The 18382-nt window shown below is 43.8% G+C and overlaps 1 protein-coding gene across 1 annotated transcript in view; it reads left to right on the top strand.

Moving 5' to 3' along the window:
- The window catches only part of LOC135542154 (inositol 1,4,5-trisphosphate receptor type 1-like), a 150056-nt gene that overhangs the window by 41801 nt on the left and 89873 nt on the right, over positions 1–18382 (top strand). Inside the window, exons 7-24 of the mRNA XM_064968864.1 lie at positions 367–465; positions 1501–1584; positions 1694–1840; positions 4554–4649; positions 4919–4963; positions 6304–6458; positions 13221–13320; positions 13413–13573; positions 13846–13987; positions 14128–14286; positions 14425–14597; positions 16164–16283; positions 16487–16681; positions 16862–17113; positions 17231–17372; positions 17469–17622; positions 17823–18013; positions 18210–18342. Coding sequence (XP_064824936.1) covers positions 367–465; positions 1501–1584; positions 1694–1840; positions 4554–4649; positions 4919–4963; positions 6304–6458; positions 13221–13320; positions 13413–13573; positions 13846–13987; positions 14128–14286; positions 14425–14597; positions 16164–16283; positions 16487–16681; positions 16862–17113; positions 17231–17372; positions 17469–17622; positions 17823–18013; positions 18210–18342 — 2548 coding nt within the window. The remainder of the gene's footprint in view (positions 1–366; positions 466–1500; positions 1585–1693; positions 1841–4553; positions 4650–4918; positions 4964–6303; positions 6459–13220; positions 13321–13412; positions 13574–13845; positions 13988–14127; positions 14287–14424; positions 14598–16163; positions 16284–16486; positions 16682–16861; positions 17114–17230; positions 17373–17468; positions 17623–17822; positions 18014–18209; positions 18343–18382) is intronic.

Genomic DNA, 18382 nt, shown 5'->3' with positions numbered 1-18382 from the left:
ATGCTTTGTAAGAAGAGCGATTTCCCTAAATAATCCTGTTTTACATGGACGCATCTGAAATCCATCTACCTGAAAGCACTCTGAAAATGCAGGAAAACGCCAATTAGGATATGCAGAGTAAGGTGTTTATATGACTATTGCAAAATCTGCCTACTGCCATAATCAGTTTAATATTGAATTATTAGTGTGCATGTAAAATACTCAATGACACACAATCAGACTGTCTCTCTATTTGTTGTGTCTCGGTGTCAATGTCTCTGTATGTACGTGTGTTTGTGTGTGAGCATGTGTGGCCGTGATATTCTGTGTAGTTGATTATACTGTGTGTGTATAATAATGCTATTGATTGCTCCCCGGTCTGTCTAGGTGGTGATTGGAGACAAGGTGGTCCTTAACCCTGTGAACGCTGGACAGCCCCTTCACGCCAGCAGCCATCAGCTGGTTGACAACCCAGGATGCAATGAGGTAGAGTACATGTTTCATCTTGTGGAACAGAATCCATATTGGGAAAGTCTCTATTGTTTTATTAACTAAGGTGTCCCTGCACATTTCACTTCCTTGAGTAGTGCAGGTTTTAACTATGCCGAGTACTGTGCTTTGTTATTGTTCATTCTGTCCTCTCAAAGATGAGGAAACACATTCATTAGTTCCTGTCTTATTTTTGTTGCGTACTAATCATCCTTGCTATATGTGAAGAATGGATTGTAAAACGGTCATATTGTCTTGAATTAATGAAGTGATGGTTGTTTATGCTAGTACATACACCATTCTTAAAGCTCAACAACCATAAAGACAAATTACAGTTGCACCCCCTTTTGCCCTCAGAACAGTCTTAATTCGTCAGGGTGTGAACTCTACAGGGTGTCAAAAGCGTTCCACAGGGATGCTGGCCCATTTTGACTCTCATGCTTCCCACAGTTATGTCAAGTTGGCTGGATATCCTTTGGGTGGTGGACCATTCTTCATACACACGGGAAACTGTTGAGCTTGAAAAACCCAGCAGCGTTACAGTTCTTGACACTCAAACCGGTGCTCCTGGCACCTACTACCATACTCCGTTCAAAGACACTTAAATCTTTTGTCTTGCCCATTTACCCTCTGAATGGCACACATACACAATCCATGTCCAAGGCTTAAAAATCCTTCTTTAACCTGTCTCCTCCCCATCATCTACACTGATGGAAGTAGATTTAACAAGTGACATCAATAAGGGATCATAGCTTTCACCTGGCTTCACCTGGTTAATCTGTCATGGAACGAGCAGATGTTCCCAATGTTTTGTACACACAGTGCATATTTACTGAGCTTCTCCATTCCTGCAAGCCCGTACAATTCCTGCAAACCCACATGCACAAAAAGGTGCAGGCTCATTTGTTTTGATGTCACTTTTTTAAGACAAACTTGATGATGTGAATAAAAGTCTATCCCAACCGTATAACTGAAAATGAAACCAAGTATTTCCTGACACAACTCACACATGCTTATCATTTTGTTTTTCAGGTGAACTCTGTAAACTGCAACACAAGTTGGAAAGTAGTTTTGTTCATGAAATGGAGTGACAACAAGGAGACTATTCTTAAAGGGGTAGGTACTCTGATTAGTTGATTGAAATGTATTGGACACAAAACACAAACAGGGTAGATGGCTCTCCTGCCCTCATTTTACTGACTGGTGTCTGTGTTTGTGTTGCCAGGGTGATGTTGTTCGGCTGTTCCATGCAGAGCAGGAGAAGTTCCTGACATGTGACGACTTCAAGAAGAAGGAGTACGTCTTTCTCAGGACTACAGGACGCCAGTCCGCCACCTCCGCCACTAGCAGCAAGGCATTGTGGGAAGTGGAGGTGAGCATAGGACAATGAGATATTAGATACATGGAGAAATTCATGGTACACAATCACATATGACACTGATATTTAAGGATATGGTTTTTACGATAACTGCATTGCCATGACATTCTGTAGGTTGTTCCAAAGCTATTTTTGCAGTGAAACTATTCTAAAATGCTACTTAGAAACAGAATTTAGAATGTCAGTTTGCAAAGAAAGTGTGATTTATCAAACCATCATACGGGCATCATACGCACACCTGTAGGAGATCTCCTCAGTGCTCGTGCACAACCTTGTCTATTTGCATTGCGAAACCCCACTAATGAACCATATATGGTCAAAATCATCCCTTTAAAGCCTGTGGGAAATATACAACGCCGTACCATGATATACAGTACAATGGTGCGACCCAAAAAAGCTAAGAAGCATAAAACCTTTCCGAGACCTGAAATAAAGGTGTTGGTGTCAGAGGTTGAATACAACCAAAAGGTTTTATTTGGCTCGCTCAGTTGCGGCTTGACCAGTAAACATTTGAACAAACAGAGAGGCCCATTAGGATAATTCAAGTTGCTTTATCAATGGCAAATATACTTCAAATGAGTAGGCAACACTCACCAATAAGCCATTCATCCTCAACAGCTCTCTCCTATAGGCGTAGAGGCCAACATTGCTGTTGTGCAGAATAAATGAGCCGCGCATTGCACCTGGACACCTTGCCACCACATTCAGCAGCGTCATTTGTGCGTCACATAACCTATCACCTGCACATTAATTGAGTTGAAGCCTTTTCCATAGTTGAACTCGTTATGGGATGGGGCTTTTATTGCTCCGTTGGTATCTGGGAACCCATTAATTGAGTTGAAGCATTTTTCCATAGTTGAATTCGTTTTGGGATGGGGCTTTTATTGCTCCATTGGTATCTGAGAACCCATTAATTGCAAAGAAACCCCTCTTGACCGCAAACTGTTGTGCGATGTTGTGTGCCTGTGGCCAAAAAACAGAGGGTCTTTGCAAAAAAACTATATCTGATATTCCAATCTGTACTTTCTGTAAATAGGTCCCACCTGTCACAAAAAAATGTGCTCTCTGTGTAATGCAGCCTGTGTCAAACAGAGCAAGATCAGTTATCTCGCATTCATTTTTCCCATTAACTTCAACAATGGTTTCACTTTCACACGTGCCTTTTCATTTAATAATTACTGTACTTTATATGGATTATTATCATAACAAAATGCACTGATGTGGTCAAATTACACTACATGACCAAGAGTATGTGGTCACCTGCTTGTTGAACATCTCATTCCAAAATCATGGGCGATGAGGCCTGGCTCGCAGTTGGCACTCCAATTCATCCCAAAGGTGTTCGATGGGGTTGAGGTCAGGCTCTGTGCAGACCAGCCAAGTTCTTCCACACCGATCTTAACAAACCATTTGAATATGGACCTCGCTTTGTGCACAGGGGCATTGCCATGCTGAAATTTGAAAGGGCCTTCCTCAAACTGTTGCCACAAAGTTGGAAGCTCTGAATCATCTAGAATTTCATTGTATACTGTACCGTTAAGATTTCCCTTCACTGGAACTTAGGGGCCTAGCCCGAACCATGAAAAACAGCCCCAGACCAATATTCCTCCTCCACCACACTTTACAGTTGGCACTATACATTAGGGCAGGTAGAGTTCCCCTGGCATCCACCAAACCCAGAATAATCCATTGGACTGCCAGATTCATCACTCCAGAGAACGCGTTTCCACTGCTGCAGAGTCCAATGGCAGTGAGCTTTACACCCCACTCCAGCCGACGCTTGGCATTAAGCTTTTGTGCGTCTGCTCGGCCATGGAAACTAATTTCATGAAGCTCCTGACAAACAGTTATTATGCTGACGTGGCTTCCAGAGACAGTTTTGAAATCGGTAGTGAGTTGCAACCGAGGACAGATAATTTTTACGAACTTCAGCACCCGGCGGTCCCGTTCTGTGAGCTTGCGTGGCATTCCACTTTGCGTCTGAGCCGTTGTTGCTCCTAGACGTTTCCACAATAACATCACTTAAGTTGTCTGTGGCAGCTCTAACGAGGCAGAACTTTGATATACTGACTTGATCGAAAGGTGACATCCTATGACGGTGCTACGCTGAAAGTCACTGAGCTCTACAATAAGGCCTTTCTACTGTCAATGTTTGTCTATGGAGATTGCATGGCTGTGAGCTCAATTTTATACAGTTGTCAGCAACGGTTGTGGCTGAAATAACCAAATCCACTAATTTGAGTGGGTGTCCACATGCTTTGTATATGTATGTATATGATATAGCCTGTTAACATACTATGTTGCATGAATTCACAATGGAAATACAATGAAATCGAATAATTATTGAATTCACACATTTTCAACATATATTTTCCCCATTCTCTAGGTTACTCTTGACAAGCAGTTTCCTCATTCCCCCACTTGACACTGTGCATACACATGGTCATGGCTGTGTGTACATTTACATACACTCTCAAGCAAGTGTTCCCATTTTTAAATCTCACACTTTGCGTGGAAATGTTCCCATGCCTGGTTTAAGCACATGTTTTTTTTTTCCTACACATGATTGATAAATGAGGCCCCTGGGATGGAGAGAACCAGGTGAAACCATGTGGGTCGTCCTGCATCTTATAAGATGTTTTTACTCGTGTGTTATCAGTCCAGACAGCTGTTTCTCATGCTGTCAGGTTTTGCATTCTTTTATCAGGTGGTCCACCATGACCCTTGTCGGGGCGGAGCTGGTTACTGGAACAGCCTGTTCCGGTTCAAACACCTTGCAACAGGATCGTACCTGGCTGCTGAGGTGAGTCCTCTCACACCCGACTGTAGTCATATTACATGATAGTCTACCAACCAACCACTTGCATGGCTCAATTGATTAATACCTGGGATTATAATGTGTACCATCATCTTGCAGTGCTTCAGCATGCGATCTGAAAGTCTTAACAACGGGGCTTGATTTAGTTGGACCTGATCTACTTTCTATTCACTTATAAGAGGACTATGTATTGCCTCTTGCTTCCTCACATGTTGGAGTTAAGTATCCCATTCTGGCTCTTGATATCTTTTCAGGTGAACCCCGACTATAAGGAAGAATGTCCTGAGCCCAGATCCTCAGTAAGTCAACCAGAGACTACTCTATGTCTGTGTTTCATGTCTGAGCCGTGTTTGCTCTGACTTGCCCTATCTACCGCTGATCTACACTTTCAACTCTGTGTTGGATCTTGTTTTTCTTTCCAGGTGGTGGATTCTGTTCCCTTTAACTTCCAGGTACTGTGTCTGTCCTGGTGTGTTTCATCCTCTGAAATACTTCATTGATGAATTGAGAGATTCTTTAACCGTGATTTAATAGCGAATTCACCCTCTTGAAGAGAACTCAAACTAAATCTTGGTCTGACTTCCTTAATTCGGGTCTCTCCATACAAGCCACTGTTTGTGTGTAGTGTGTTTTGAGTAGTTCTTATGAAAACCATTTTCTATCATCACATTTTGAAGATTTTTCTGCATATTCTGAAAGGAGAGCGTCCACTTGTAATAGGTTTACAAATTCAATGGCATTGGCAGTTGTAGTAGATCTCCACTGGATGTCATCATACCATATTCTCTGTGTATGGTACTGGAGCTCAGCCATAGATGGCAGTAGAACACCATCTATTACTCTGTGTGGAGTGTGGCTATGGAGGGAATATGCCAAAGAAATATGATCTTCTGGGTTAGAATCCAGGGTCTGTCTGTCTTTCCATAGTTTGATTCAGTTTCCTTCTTATTGAATTACATTCATAACAACTCACTTATTATATAAGCCCTTAGCCTAGATTAGTGGTTCCCAAACTGGGGGGGAGGGGGCTCCTTCCATCATTGGGGAACATCCCGGAACTGTTTTTATTTCTAGATTTATATATCATATACATCTAAATGCATTCTGAATTGAATTAGCCTTTAGATCAGTCAACTTGACAGGATGCGTCAACAACACATTAGCTCTTCTAAAATGGCAAAAGGTCTTTGAGTTGGCGTAACTCCCATCTCAACGTAACTTCTTGCTCAGTCCTCATCTGAGTGGTACTGATGAGTACTCAAGGAGAGATGTGTTGGTTGGTGTATTTGTCTTGGGGGATGGAGGAAAAGAGGGAGTTAGGTTAGTCAATTATCCCAATATCACAATAATGATTAACTTGCCTTACTGTACTGTAAAGCTGGAAATTAGAACATCTCTGACTGCAGTAACCTGAACAGTGTTGCAATGCTTTAACTTCTTAATGTGATCCATTGATATAGCACTGATTTAAGTTATTGTTGCCATGCATAAGTCTTAACTAGAAACAGGTTAGAGGAAACATATCTTCATTCCTCATTTGTGTTACACACAGTCACAGTAATATTGAAATGATGAACTGGACTGCTGTGTTGGGACTTCAATATGAACTAACAGTGTCCTCTTTATACTGTACCTCTAGTTGGACTCGGACCACGAGGCCCTGAGAGCGCGCTTGCGAACCCCCCAGGAAAGGGTCATGTACCAACTGGTGTCTGTTCCTGATGGCATGGACATCTCCTCCATCTTTGAGCTGGACCCTACCACCCTGAGAGGTGGGGACTCCCTAGTGCCCAGGTACACAGTCAAATATTACACCCCTCCAACCTGATAGTTTTTTAAATTGTACCTTTATTTAACTAGTTAAGTCAGTTAAGAACAAATTCTTATTTTCAATGATGGCCTAAGAACAGTGGGTTAACTGCCTTTTTCAGGGGCAGACATCAGATTTGTACCTTGTCAGCTCTGGGATTCGATCTTAAAACATTTCGGTTACTAGTCCAACACTCAAACCACTAGGCTACTTGCCGCTGTGATCTGTCTTTCATCACATCTTCAAACAACCTGGTCTAAATAGCACAGGTGACGCATGATGCAAATCTGTCTGGTGCACTCTTTATCCCCACGTTATCCCCACGTGAACCTGTACCGTCAGGTTATTAGGGAGTGGTCCAGGGTTACTTGGGGTCAAGGGGAAGTAGTGGGCAGGACTCTATTTCCTCCTGTAGGGGCCGTGTTACAGGCTGCTGCTGACAGTCACGTGTTGACTGGATGGGGCACCCACCCGTGACGCATCTTCATAAAGATGGAGAAGGGACCTCAGGGGTGTCTTATCATGTAGCCTAGTTAGTCTGAGAAACCAAGGAGCAGCGTTTACAATTTCAGAGAGGACCATTCCAGGGCTATTGTGGGAAAGCTAAAGAAATGTTCAGTTGTTTGTCCTTTGATGTGAATAGAAGGTTTGCGGGACAGCATAGCTCAGTGGTGCACATGATTCAATTTTAGAACTTTTGTTTCCAAAGTGATCCTTAGTTCTAAGATGTCTCACCATCTACCACAAGAATGTGCTGTTGTGTTTTCTCAAAATCAGTCAGAATTCTGACCTTGCTGAGGTGATAGCGGACATTGGCCATTCATTCCACTTTCTGTGTGTGCGTGTTTGTAGGAGGGAGTCCAGTTTGTTTTCTACTATCTAATAATAGTCAGGAAAGTCCCGGTATGGTTTGAAGCAGGAAACCATGGTGATGAGGCAGACTGCAGCACTGCAGGCTTGTTCAGGAGAACCAGAAGATGTCGCAACATGTCTTGATCTAGCCACCTCCCGGTCCCCTAACTAAACACAGAAGCCAGATGTTGAATAACCATCCATCTGCCCCCACACAGAAAACACACCGTCATATTTCTCATGAAGTAAACTGCTTTTTCAGACGACTACTTCCAAATACATGGGAATGATCAGGTTCTGTCCATATATTACCGCAAATATGGACATCAGACAATGTGATATTAAGGTGTGCTCGATCCAATGTATTTATAAAGCCCTTTTTACATCAGCAGATGTCACAAAGCGCTATACAGAAACCCAGCCTCGTACCACATGTTTTCTCAACATAAAGTGTCTTAATAGGACATTGGGCCACCACAAGCCAGAACAGCTTCAATGCACCTTGACCTAGATTCTACAAGTGTCTGAAACTCTATTGACTGACACACACACACACACACACAGACACACACACACAGACACACACACACACACACACACACACACACACACACACACACACACACACACACACACACACACACACATACACACACACACTAGTGTGAGTAAAATGACTAGCTCTCTCATGTGCGCAACAGGGCGTAGATTTCTGACATACCATATGTCTATATTTACCTTTGCTGTGTTCCTTCTTCTTCACCCTTATTGACTGTATCATGTGCAATGGCGGTGTTTGCTAAAATAACAATAGTGTGGTTGTTTCTGTCACCAGCATCACATCAGATAAGGCCAGCACCTCTCACTGTTGTGTCAAAGCCTGCATTGTGTAACGTTGTCAGGTGCGTGCTTGCCTTCTGGCTACTATTGGCTGCACCCTCCCTCTCGGCTCCTCCTCCCCTCCCTTCCTACCTGAAATAACCCATGTTCTTCAGGACACGAGTAGGCAGGCTGGGCTTTAGGTATAAGTCATTAGAGTGAGCATGGTGGATGGTCTACACAAAGGTAAGCCTGTTAGCCTAATGGGTCATTACGCAACCATGCCAAGAATACAGCCAGTGTCTGGTGTACTGTCTGTGCCTATGGCCAGAGAAGGTGGACACCAGAGTATGTGAGCGAGGAGCGGCGAGTGCTCAATTTGACTGGAGCACGGAGCGAGATTCCCAAAGGCTGGAGTGTCGGCCTTCTTGCCCCTGCTCCAATTTCGCTCCAATAGCGCTAATTTCACGAGCTCAGGGCATGCCCGGCCCAATATGCATTTGTAGTCTACTTGTGTGCCGCTATAGCCCCTTGCTTTAGCTACTGTAATGAAGTTTGCTAAATATTTTCATAAATAAACTAATAAAACAGACAGGTGCAAAATCAAGGTGATTTACAAAGATGAGAACCAAGAGCAAGGGACGGAGTGCTGTGATTTAATGTCCACAACTAAAGAATCGTTGTCACGATTTTCGTCGTCGGATGAAAAGTAGTCGGACCAAAGCGCAGCGTGGTAAGTGTTCATGATTTATTAATAAAACTGAACACTAAATAACAAAACAACAAAGAGAACAAACTAAACACTTCTGTCTGGTGCAGAAACACAAAACAGAAAACTACCCACAAAGCATCGGTGGGGAAAAGCTACCTAAGTATGGTTCTCAATCAGAGACAACGAAAGACCCGCTGCCTCTGATTGAGAACCACACCCGGCCAAACACACAGAAATAGAAATCATAGAAAAAGGAACATAGAATTCCCACCCAAATCACACCCTGACCAAACCAAAATAGAGACTTAAAAAGCCATCTACGGTCAGTGCGTGACAATCATACTGTATTTTTTTCTTTATCTAACTAGGGAAGTCAGTTAAGAACAAATTCTTATTTTCAATGATGGCCTAGGAACAGTGGGTTAACTGCCCTGTTCAGGGGCAGAACAACAGATTTTTATCTTGTCAGCTCGGGGATTCGACCTAGCAACCTTTCGGTTACTGGTCCAAAGCTCCAACCACTAGGCACCCTGCCGCCCCATATCCAGAAATCTTGATGGTGTAGCCTACTTACCACGTGCACGTGCTAAAAGAAAGGAACAAGGTGGGAAGCTAATTAAGTGTAATTTCTAAACAAAAACAATCTGATCGCTTAAAAGTTTCCTTCATTTTTGTTATTTTATCTATACAATATGCCATAATTGATTTTGGCCCAATAGGCCTGTCATATTCCAACTTTCAAGGAGATTTCCATTTTGATTGGGTTATTTTGCCTAAAAACCTTTAGGCCTACCTTTAGGCCTGGCCTTCTTTAGACTAGTTGAGTATCTGGAGCAACAGCATTTGTGCGTTCGATTACAGGCTCAAAATGGCCAGAAACAAAGACCTTTCTTCCCGAAACTCATCAGTCTATTTTTGTTCTGAGAATTGAAGGCTATTCCATGCGAGAAATTGCCAAGAAACTGAAGATCTGGTACAATGCTGTGTACTACTCCCTTCACAGAACAGAGCAAACTGGCTCTACCAGAATAGAAAGAGGAGTGGGAGGCCCCGGTGCACAACTGAGCAAGAGGACAATTTCATTAGAGTGTCTAGTTTGAGAAACAGATGCCTCACAAGTCCTCAACTGGCAGCTTCATTAAATAGTACCCGCAAAACACCAGCCTCAACATAAACAGTGAAGAGGAGACTCCGGGATGCTTGCCTTCTAGGCAGAGTTCCTCTGTCCAGTGTCTGTGTTCTTTTGCCCATCTTAATATTGCATTTTTATTGGCCAGTCTGAGATATGGCATTTTCTTTGCAACTCTGCCTAGAAGGCCAGCATCCCGGAGTCTCCTCTTCACTGTTTATGTTGAGGCTGGTGTTTTGCGGGTACTATTTAATGAAGCTGCCAGTTGAGGACTTGTGAGCCAGTCAGTAGTTTATTGACAAGTTTTTCCAACACCTTTGATAAACAGGGCAAAATCTAAAAAATAAAAATAGTTTTGAAGTCTTCACTATTATTTTTCGATGTAGAAAATATTAAAAATAAAGAAAAGCCTTGAATGAGTATGTGTTATAAAACTTTTGACCGGTAGTGTGTGTATATGTATGTGTATGTGTATATATATATCAGCCTGGTAAGAGTGGCCAAAAAGGTGTTTAGCATCTCCAGTGGCTCTGCAAGCGTGGAGATGATATTTTCCGCTGTTGGTCTGCTCTCCCTGCACCATCAGAATGAGCCTGAAGCCACAGACTCTGGACAAACTGCTGTTTCTAAAAATGAATTCAAAGGCACTGTAGACCGAGTCTAATAAGGCATTTTTTCATTTAATTTGTATTTAATTCTAAGTAAGTCACAGGGCTATATGTGCAATTTATAGACTAAAATGAGTTAACACAATGAAATGTTGTTTAAATGCTGAGCGCCTAATGACCCTGACTCCTACCAGACTAGTGTGCCGTACTCGCAAATACTTCACAATGTATTTCTTTGTAGGCTATAGCCTTGAGATAATTGAAATAATATAGCCTAAATAATTCATTTCTTTTTTAGGCTCCCTGTCTGCCTCCTGACCTATTTAGAGTGTTTATATGCAGTTTAATGACATGTTGCCTATCCGAAATTTTGAGTGCTTCTTACGTTCACCTTTTTCATGTTTATTAAAATACTTTTCATTCAATTCTTATGGTTTGGTTTCAGTAATTCAAAACCAATTGGTAGGTCCAGTTAGCCACAAAAATAAATGCCTCTGTACTCCAAATGTTACCTTTATCCAAACCGATACATTGGGAAGATTGAAATACTGCTTTTTCCCCCCCAGAAAACTGCCCCTTTTGTCCTCATGCTAGGTAGCAGTAGCTACAGCAGCCATTATGAATGGCACATCGCGTTGAACAACAAAGAAGCTGATTTGCTGGCACTGCTGTTTTGGCACACAAAACATCAAAGTATTTGTATTTTGGAACTAGATTTTCATACATCTTGTTTGTGGATGTTACAGAAAGTCATCACACCCACTAGTGGTGAGAGCCCACTCTAAACGTAATTACCATTATCAATAACTAAGTTGGTTTTAGGTGGTTTGAAAAACCAATTGATATACAGGACCAGTTATTATTTTCTACATTGTAGAATATTAGTGACGACATCAAAACTATGAAATAACACATGGAATCATGTAGGAACCAAAAAAGGGTTAAACAAATCAAAATAAATTTTATATTTGAGATTCATCAAAGTAGCCACCCTTTGCCTTGATGATAGATTTGCACACTGTTGTCATTCACTCAACCAGCTTCACCTGGAATGCTTTTTCAACAGCCTTGGAGGAGTTTCCACATATAATGAGCACTTGTTAGCTGATTTTCCTTCAATCTGTGGTCCAACTCATCCCAAACCGTCTCAATTGGGTTGAGGTCGGGTGATTCTGGAGGCCAGGTCATCTGATGCAGCACTCCATCACTCTCCTCCTCCTTTGTCAAATAGCCCTTACACAGTCTGGAGGTGTGTTGGGTCATTGTCCTGTTGAAAAACAAATGATAGTCCCACGAAGCGCAAACCAGATGGGATGGCGTATCGCTGCAGAATGCTGTGGTAGCCATGCTGGTTAGTGCGCCTTGAATTCTAAATAATCACAGACAGTGTCACCAGCAAAGCACCCCCACACCATCACACCTCCTCCTCCATGTTTCATGGTGGTAACCACACATGCAGAGATCAACCGTTCATCTTCTCTGCGTCTCACAAAGACACAGCGGTTGGAAACAAAAATCTCAAATTTGGACTCATCAGACCCAAAGTACAGATTTCCACCGCTCTAATGTCAATTGCTCGTGTTTCTTGGCCCATTCAAGTCTCTTCTTTTTATTGGTGTCCTTTCGTAGTGGTTTCTTTGCAGCAAATCAACCATGAAAGCCTGATTCACGCAGTCTCCTCTGAACAGTTGATGTTGAGATGTGTCTGTTACTTGAACTCTGTGAAGCATTTTTTTGAACTGCAATTTCTGAGGTCAGTAACTCTAATGAAATTATCCTCTGCAGCAGAGGTAACTCTGGGTCTTCCTTTCCTGTGGTGGTCCTCATGAGAGACAGTTTCATCATAGCACTTGATGGTTTTGCGACTGCACTTTCAAAGTTCTTGAAATATTCTGGATTGACTGACCTTCATGTCTTCAAGTAAAGTAATGAAGTAAGTCCATAATATGGACTTGATCTTATACCAAATAGGGCTATCTTCTGTATACCAATTCTACCTTGTCACAACACAACTGATTGGCTCAAACGCGTTAAGAAGGAAAAATATTCCACTAAGTATTAACAAGGCACACCTGTTAATTGAAATGCATTCCAGGGGACTACCTCATGAAGCTGGTTGAGAGAATGCCAAGAGTGCACAAAGCTGTCATCAGGGCAAAAGGTGGCTACTTTGAAGAATCTCCTGTCCTGACTCAGCCATCTATATCCATGCAGAGTCACCATGCACGGTTGTCTACAGTTGAGTTCTTGCATCAAGAGCAGATTCTGAGAAATTGAGTGACGTACGTTATTGAGCGTCCCATTCTGTCCTCACAGGGCTTGGTTTAATAAGACAGCATTTTTTCCCCATCCAAGTTGAAAGAGCATTACAGACGGTTGGTATTCCCTAGTAATCCCAAATACTTCTGCAAACAATATAAATGTTTAAACAAAGTTCACTTTTCAAGGCTACTGTAAGGTTGACACCGGAAAAAATAATCACCTGAAGAATTACTATCCACAAACATAATTTTGCATATAAAGGCCTCTTAGTAGAATTATCATAGAGAGGTTGACTAGTTTAGTGGACTACTGTTGTTTTTTGTGTTGGTGCGGTCCTCTGAGTTGCTCTGTCCTGTTCCCTCAGGAACTCTTTTGTGAGGCTCAGGCACCTCTGCACCAACACATGGCTCCACAGCACCAACAACCCCATTGACAAGGAGGAGGAGAAGCCTGTCATGTTACGGGTAAGTGGCTGGGAAGGATAGTAGTGTGTGACCTTTGATCGGACTTGTAAAATCGATTTATTCAAAGTATGTTTTACACGTCGTTCTTTTAGATTGGCACATCAGCGGTTAAAGAAGACAAAGAGGCCTTTGCCATAGTGCCTGTCCCCCCAGCGGAAGTCAGAGACTTAGACTTGGCCAACGATGCCAGTAAAGTGTTGGCATCCATTGCTGGGAAACTGGAGAAGGGCACTATAACACAGAATGAGAGGAGGTAAAGTGTGTGTTTGAAACAGATGTTGTACAACATTGTTGTAAATATCTGGTAGGTCGAAAGTCATTTTAGAAATTGCTGTTGGCCTTTTAACATTTGGTAGAAGTATTATTTTTCATGTTGAGATGTGTCATCATTTTAAGGTCCACTGGGTATTCCATAGTTTTTCTCTTTTAGCTATTGTCTGTGGCTCCTGGCTGTAGGAGTGGGTGTTATTTGGGTTCCTGGTGGAACCATTTATTCCTCCCTGGCCCTGTCTCTCTGGTCTCCAGGTTTGTCACTAAGCTTCTGGAGGACCTGGTCTTCTTCGTGTGTGACATCCCCAACACTGGCCAGGACGTGCTGGAGATCATGGTCAACAAGCCCAACAGAGAGAGACAGAAACTCATGAGGGAGCAGAACATCCTCAAACAGGTACAGCTCATTGTACTCCGTGGTAGTATCATCTACTTTGGGCTTGGGGTACTTGGGGTACAATGTTAAGTTGACCTCTCCACTTTGTCAATTTGAGTGTCACAATTTAAATGACATATGGAATCCATATCCCTCTTTAGATTTTCAAACTTCTCCAAGCCCCGTTCACGGACAGTGGGGATGGTCCTATGCTGCGATTGGAAGAGCTTGGTGACCAGCGCCATGCCCCCTTCAGGCACATCTGCAGGCTCTGTTACCGGGTATTACGACACTCCCAACAAGACTACAGGAAGAACCAGGTCGGTGGGCAGAACTGGTTGATTGCATCAATCAACTCAGACACACAGCAGAAATGTGCTAGCTAAAAGGCTAAATATACTTAACCTGTTAGTTGTGCATTAGAATGGTCCTGACCCTCACTGACTCCCCCGCTACAGGAGTACATAGCCAAGCAGTTCCGCTTCATGCAGAAGCAGATAGGCTACGACGTTCTGGCTGAGGACACGATAACTGCCCTGCTCCACAACAACCGCAAGCTCCTGGAAAAACACATCACGGCCGCAGAGATCGACACCTTTGTCACCCTGGTCAGGAAGAACCGGGAGCCCAGGTGAGACCAAGAGGACGGGGCGATAGGATGGGGGCATGCCATGGGCCTGATTCAGAAGGTTGTCTGTGGGGGGAAGTTTGTTTGTACAGCACCAGCCAGGGAATGTAGTAGATGTAGATGTATTCAAATGTATGCATGAGGGTATCAGAGGATGGGATTGTTTTGGACCCTGGCACTGGAGGTAATTGCTGTCATTAGTGCTGTCGAGCTCTAGTCTTGTGCTGCTGGTGACATGAGAACCATGCTGATCCAAGGGTCTGGATAAAGGGGGCTTTTATTGGGGTCTGATGGAGCTGGGAGGGGGACTGTGTCGGGACTGGAGCCTTCTGTTTCCAGCAGCACAGGGCTGTAGCAGGTCATAGAGCCTGAATAAGCCTACTCTGGGAGCCTGTACGGTGGATACTGGCTAGTGCACTGTTGTAGACCCCGTAGTTTTCAAGTTTTAATGTCACATGCCTTTCAAAACCCAACAATACAAGGATCAATAACAATGTATTATGAGGAAAAAAACACAAGAATATCAAGACTATCACCGTCATGTTATCAGTCAAATTGATAATTGTGTTGGAATCATGCGTGGCTACACTTTCGATGGTGAACAGGGAGTACAGGAGGGGACTAAGCACACACCCCTGTGGGGCCCCTGTGTTAAGGGTCAGCGTGGTGGAGGAGATGTTTGCCTACCCTTACCATCTGGGGTCGGCCCGTCAGGAAGTCCAGGTTCCAGTTGCAGAGGGAGGTGTTCAGACCCAGAGTCTTAAGCTTGGTGACGAGCTTGGAGGGGACAATAGTGTGTAGTGAATGAACAGCAATCTCACATAGTTATTCCTCTTATCTAGGTGGATGAGGGCGGTGTGGAAAAATTGAGATTGCGTCATCTATGGAACTGTTGGGGTGGTATGCAAATTGGAGTGGGTCTAGGGTGGCTGAGATGATGAAGTTAATGTGTGCCATAACCAGCCTCTCAAAGCACTTCATGATTACAGAAGTGAGTGCTACAGGGCATTAGTCATTGTAGCATGAAACCTTAGAATTCTTAGGAATAGGAAGGATTGTGGTCATTTTGAAACGTTGGAATTACAGACTGGGGCAAGAAGAAGTTGAAAATAACTGTGAATATGCTTACCAGCTGTTCTGCGCATGCCCCAAGAGCGCACCCTGGAGTACCATCAGCGGAAAGACCCTTCCCACGTCTCACACCCGGCTCAATGTTGTTGTCAAAGCATGCATTGAGTTTGTCTGCTAGAGAGGCATTGTTGGGCAGGGTTGGGTCTTCCTTTGTTATCAGTAATGGAATTTAGCCACATGAGGCGGGCGTCTGTGTATTATGATTCGACCTTATTCCCATATTGTCCTTTTGCTCGTTTGTTGACTCTGCGGAGGTCATAGCGGGTCTACTTCTTCTTGTCTTCGGCCAAGGTTGTCTACGGTAGCTCTGTGTGCGGTAGCCCTGTTCTTTAGTTTAGCACCAGCGTGAGTGTTAATCCAGTGCAGTGGTGTATGCCTCCTCCTAGGCAGCTGGACCTGTATGTTGACCATCCCCTTCTCTTTGACCTTCATCTCCAGGTTTCTGGACTACCTGTCTGATCTGTGTGTGTCCATGAACAAGTCCATCCCAGTGACTCAGGAGCTCATCTGTAACGCCGTGCTGGACCCATCCAACGCAGACATCCTCATCGAGACTAAGTAAACCCCACTAAAAACATGAGCGTGGGGATGTGCGTGCTTGAACATTATACTGATGCTTTCTAATTAGATTGGCTCCAATATAGTGTTATTAGTAATGCTATTGATTATGGAAACAAAGACCGACGTGTGTTTCAGTATTCATTGTTTTCTGCAGTTACTTTGCACTATGTTGACTGTCTGTTTTATTTGCCGCCGACCAGGCTAGTTCTGTCGCGCTTTGAGATTGAGGCTGTAACAATGGGGGAGAATCCCATAGAGACGGAGGAGGACGAGGAGGAGGTGTGGCTCTTCTGGAGGGACAACTGCAAGGAGATCAGGAGCAAGAGTGTCAGAGAGTTGGCCCAGGATGCCAAGGAGGGCCAGAAGGAGGACCAGGAGGTGGTCAGCTACTACAGGTCGGGGTTTAGCACCTTACAGGGTTCAGAAGGATTTAAGGTTGGATTATGGGTGCAATGACATGTTTGGATGTACAGTATGTAAAAGCATATGGGACAGTTTGATTGTCTATGTACATAGCCTGCTTTCAGACTAATACCCCGACCAGATGTTAAAGTATGCTCCTCTCCCCCCTGCAGGTACCAGTTGAATCTGTTTGCGCGGATGTGTCTGGACCGTCAGTATCTGGCCATCAATAAGATCTCTGGCCAGCTAGACGTGGACCTGATCCTGCGCTGCATGTCTGACGAGGACCTGCCCTATGACCTTAGGGCATCCTTCTGCCGCATGATGCTGCACATGCACGTGGACCGCGACCCCCAGGAACAGGTCACGCCAGTCAAGTACGCACGCCTCTGGTCCGAGATCCCCTCCAAGATCGCCATTGACAAGTGAGTGGGGTTTTTGAACGTGTTATTAGGGTCCTGTCAGCGATATTCTGCATTACCTGAGCTCCTCTATAGGCTACCTCTGAGCCTTTACACAAGAATGTTCTCTCACTTTCTAAGCTACGACAATGATGGGACCACCAGAGATGAGATCAAAGAAAGGTTCTGCCTGACCATGGAGTTTGTGGAGAACTACCTGATGTCTGTGGTGTCTCAGAACATCCCTTTTGACGACAGAGAGAAAAACAAGCTCACCTTCGAGGTAGTTTTCTCTGGAAACATCACAAAGTGTCAACCAGAGAGAATGTATAATATGGGGAATTATCTCACTTCCATTTTCACTTTTCTCTGTTAAAAGGTAGTGAACCTGGCAAGGAACCTCATTTACTTTGGCTTCTATAACTTCAGTGACCTGCTGCGACTGACTAAGATCTTATTGAACATCTTGGATTGTGTTCATGTCAGCACCATTTACCCCATTACCAAGCTGGAGAAGGGAGAGGAAAAACAAGGTGAACACCCGACTTCTTTTGTCTGTCAATTGGTATTGGCTGTTACTGATGTAGTGTAATTGAGGTGCACTCTCTCCACTCTCTCCCTCTCAATACCCTTCCCTTATATGAGGAATCATGTGGGAGTTAATTAGGTTTGGTTAATGTGTTGTTTGTGAGTAAGCACCCCAGTGTTTTTGTGTGTATGTGTGTCCCCACAGGCAGTAATGTGATGAAGTCTATCCATGGGGTGGGGGAGCTGATGACCCAGGTGGTCCTTCGCGGGGGGGGCTTCCTCCCCATCACCCCCACCCACCAGCCGGAGGAGGGTGTGGTCAAGACCCAGACAGAGCCGGAGAGGGAGGACATCATGGTGATGGACACCAAGCTCAAGATCATCGAGATCCTGCAGGTAACGTCATCTGGTCTTTTATATAGATTTTCTGATGTTGTTTCCAAATATCTTGGCTTTGATTTCCCATAGTATCATATACAAATGTGTACAAAATCTAGATGAAGGACCTATTTTCTCCGTATGATTATTCTTAGTGGTGAGCTCCAAAGCCTGGTGTTTTAACTAACTGATGTGCTCTGTTCCTGCCCACCAGTTCATTCTGAATGTGCGGCTGGACTACAGGATCTCCTGCCTGCTCTGCATCTTCAAGCGGGAGTTTGATGAGAGTAACCCTCAGGGTGATAATACATCGTCTAGTGCTATTCAAGATGGAAATAATATGACAGGTCAGCATACTGAGAACCATAGCCTTGCCTTTTCTTTCTT

Source organism: Oncorhynchus masou, chromosome 6 (assembly GCF_036934945.1).
Source record: "Oncorhynchus masou masou isolate Uvic2021 chromosome 6, UVic_Omas_1.1, whole genome shotgun sequence".
Lineage (NCBI taxonomy): Eukaryota > Metazoa > Chordata > Actinopteri > Salmoniformes > Salmonidae > Oncorhynchus > Oncorhynchus masou.
This window is presented reverse-complemented; position numbering and strand designations above follow the sequence as displayed.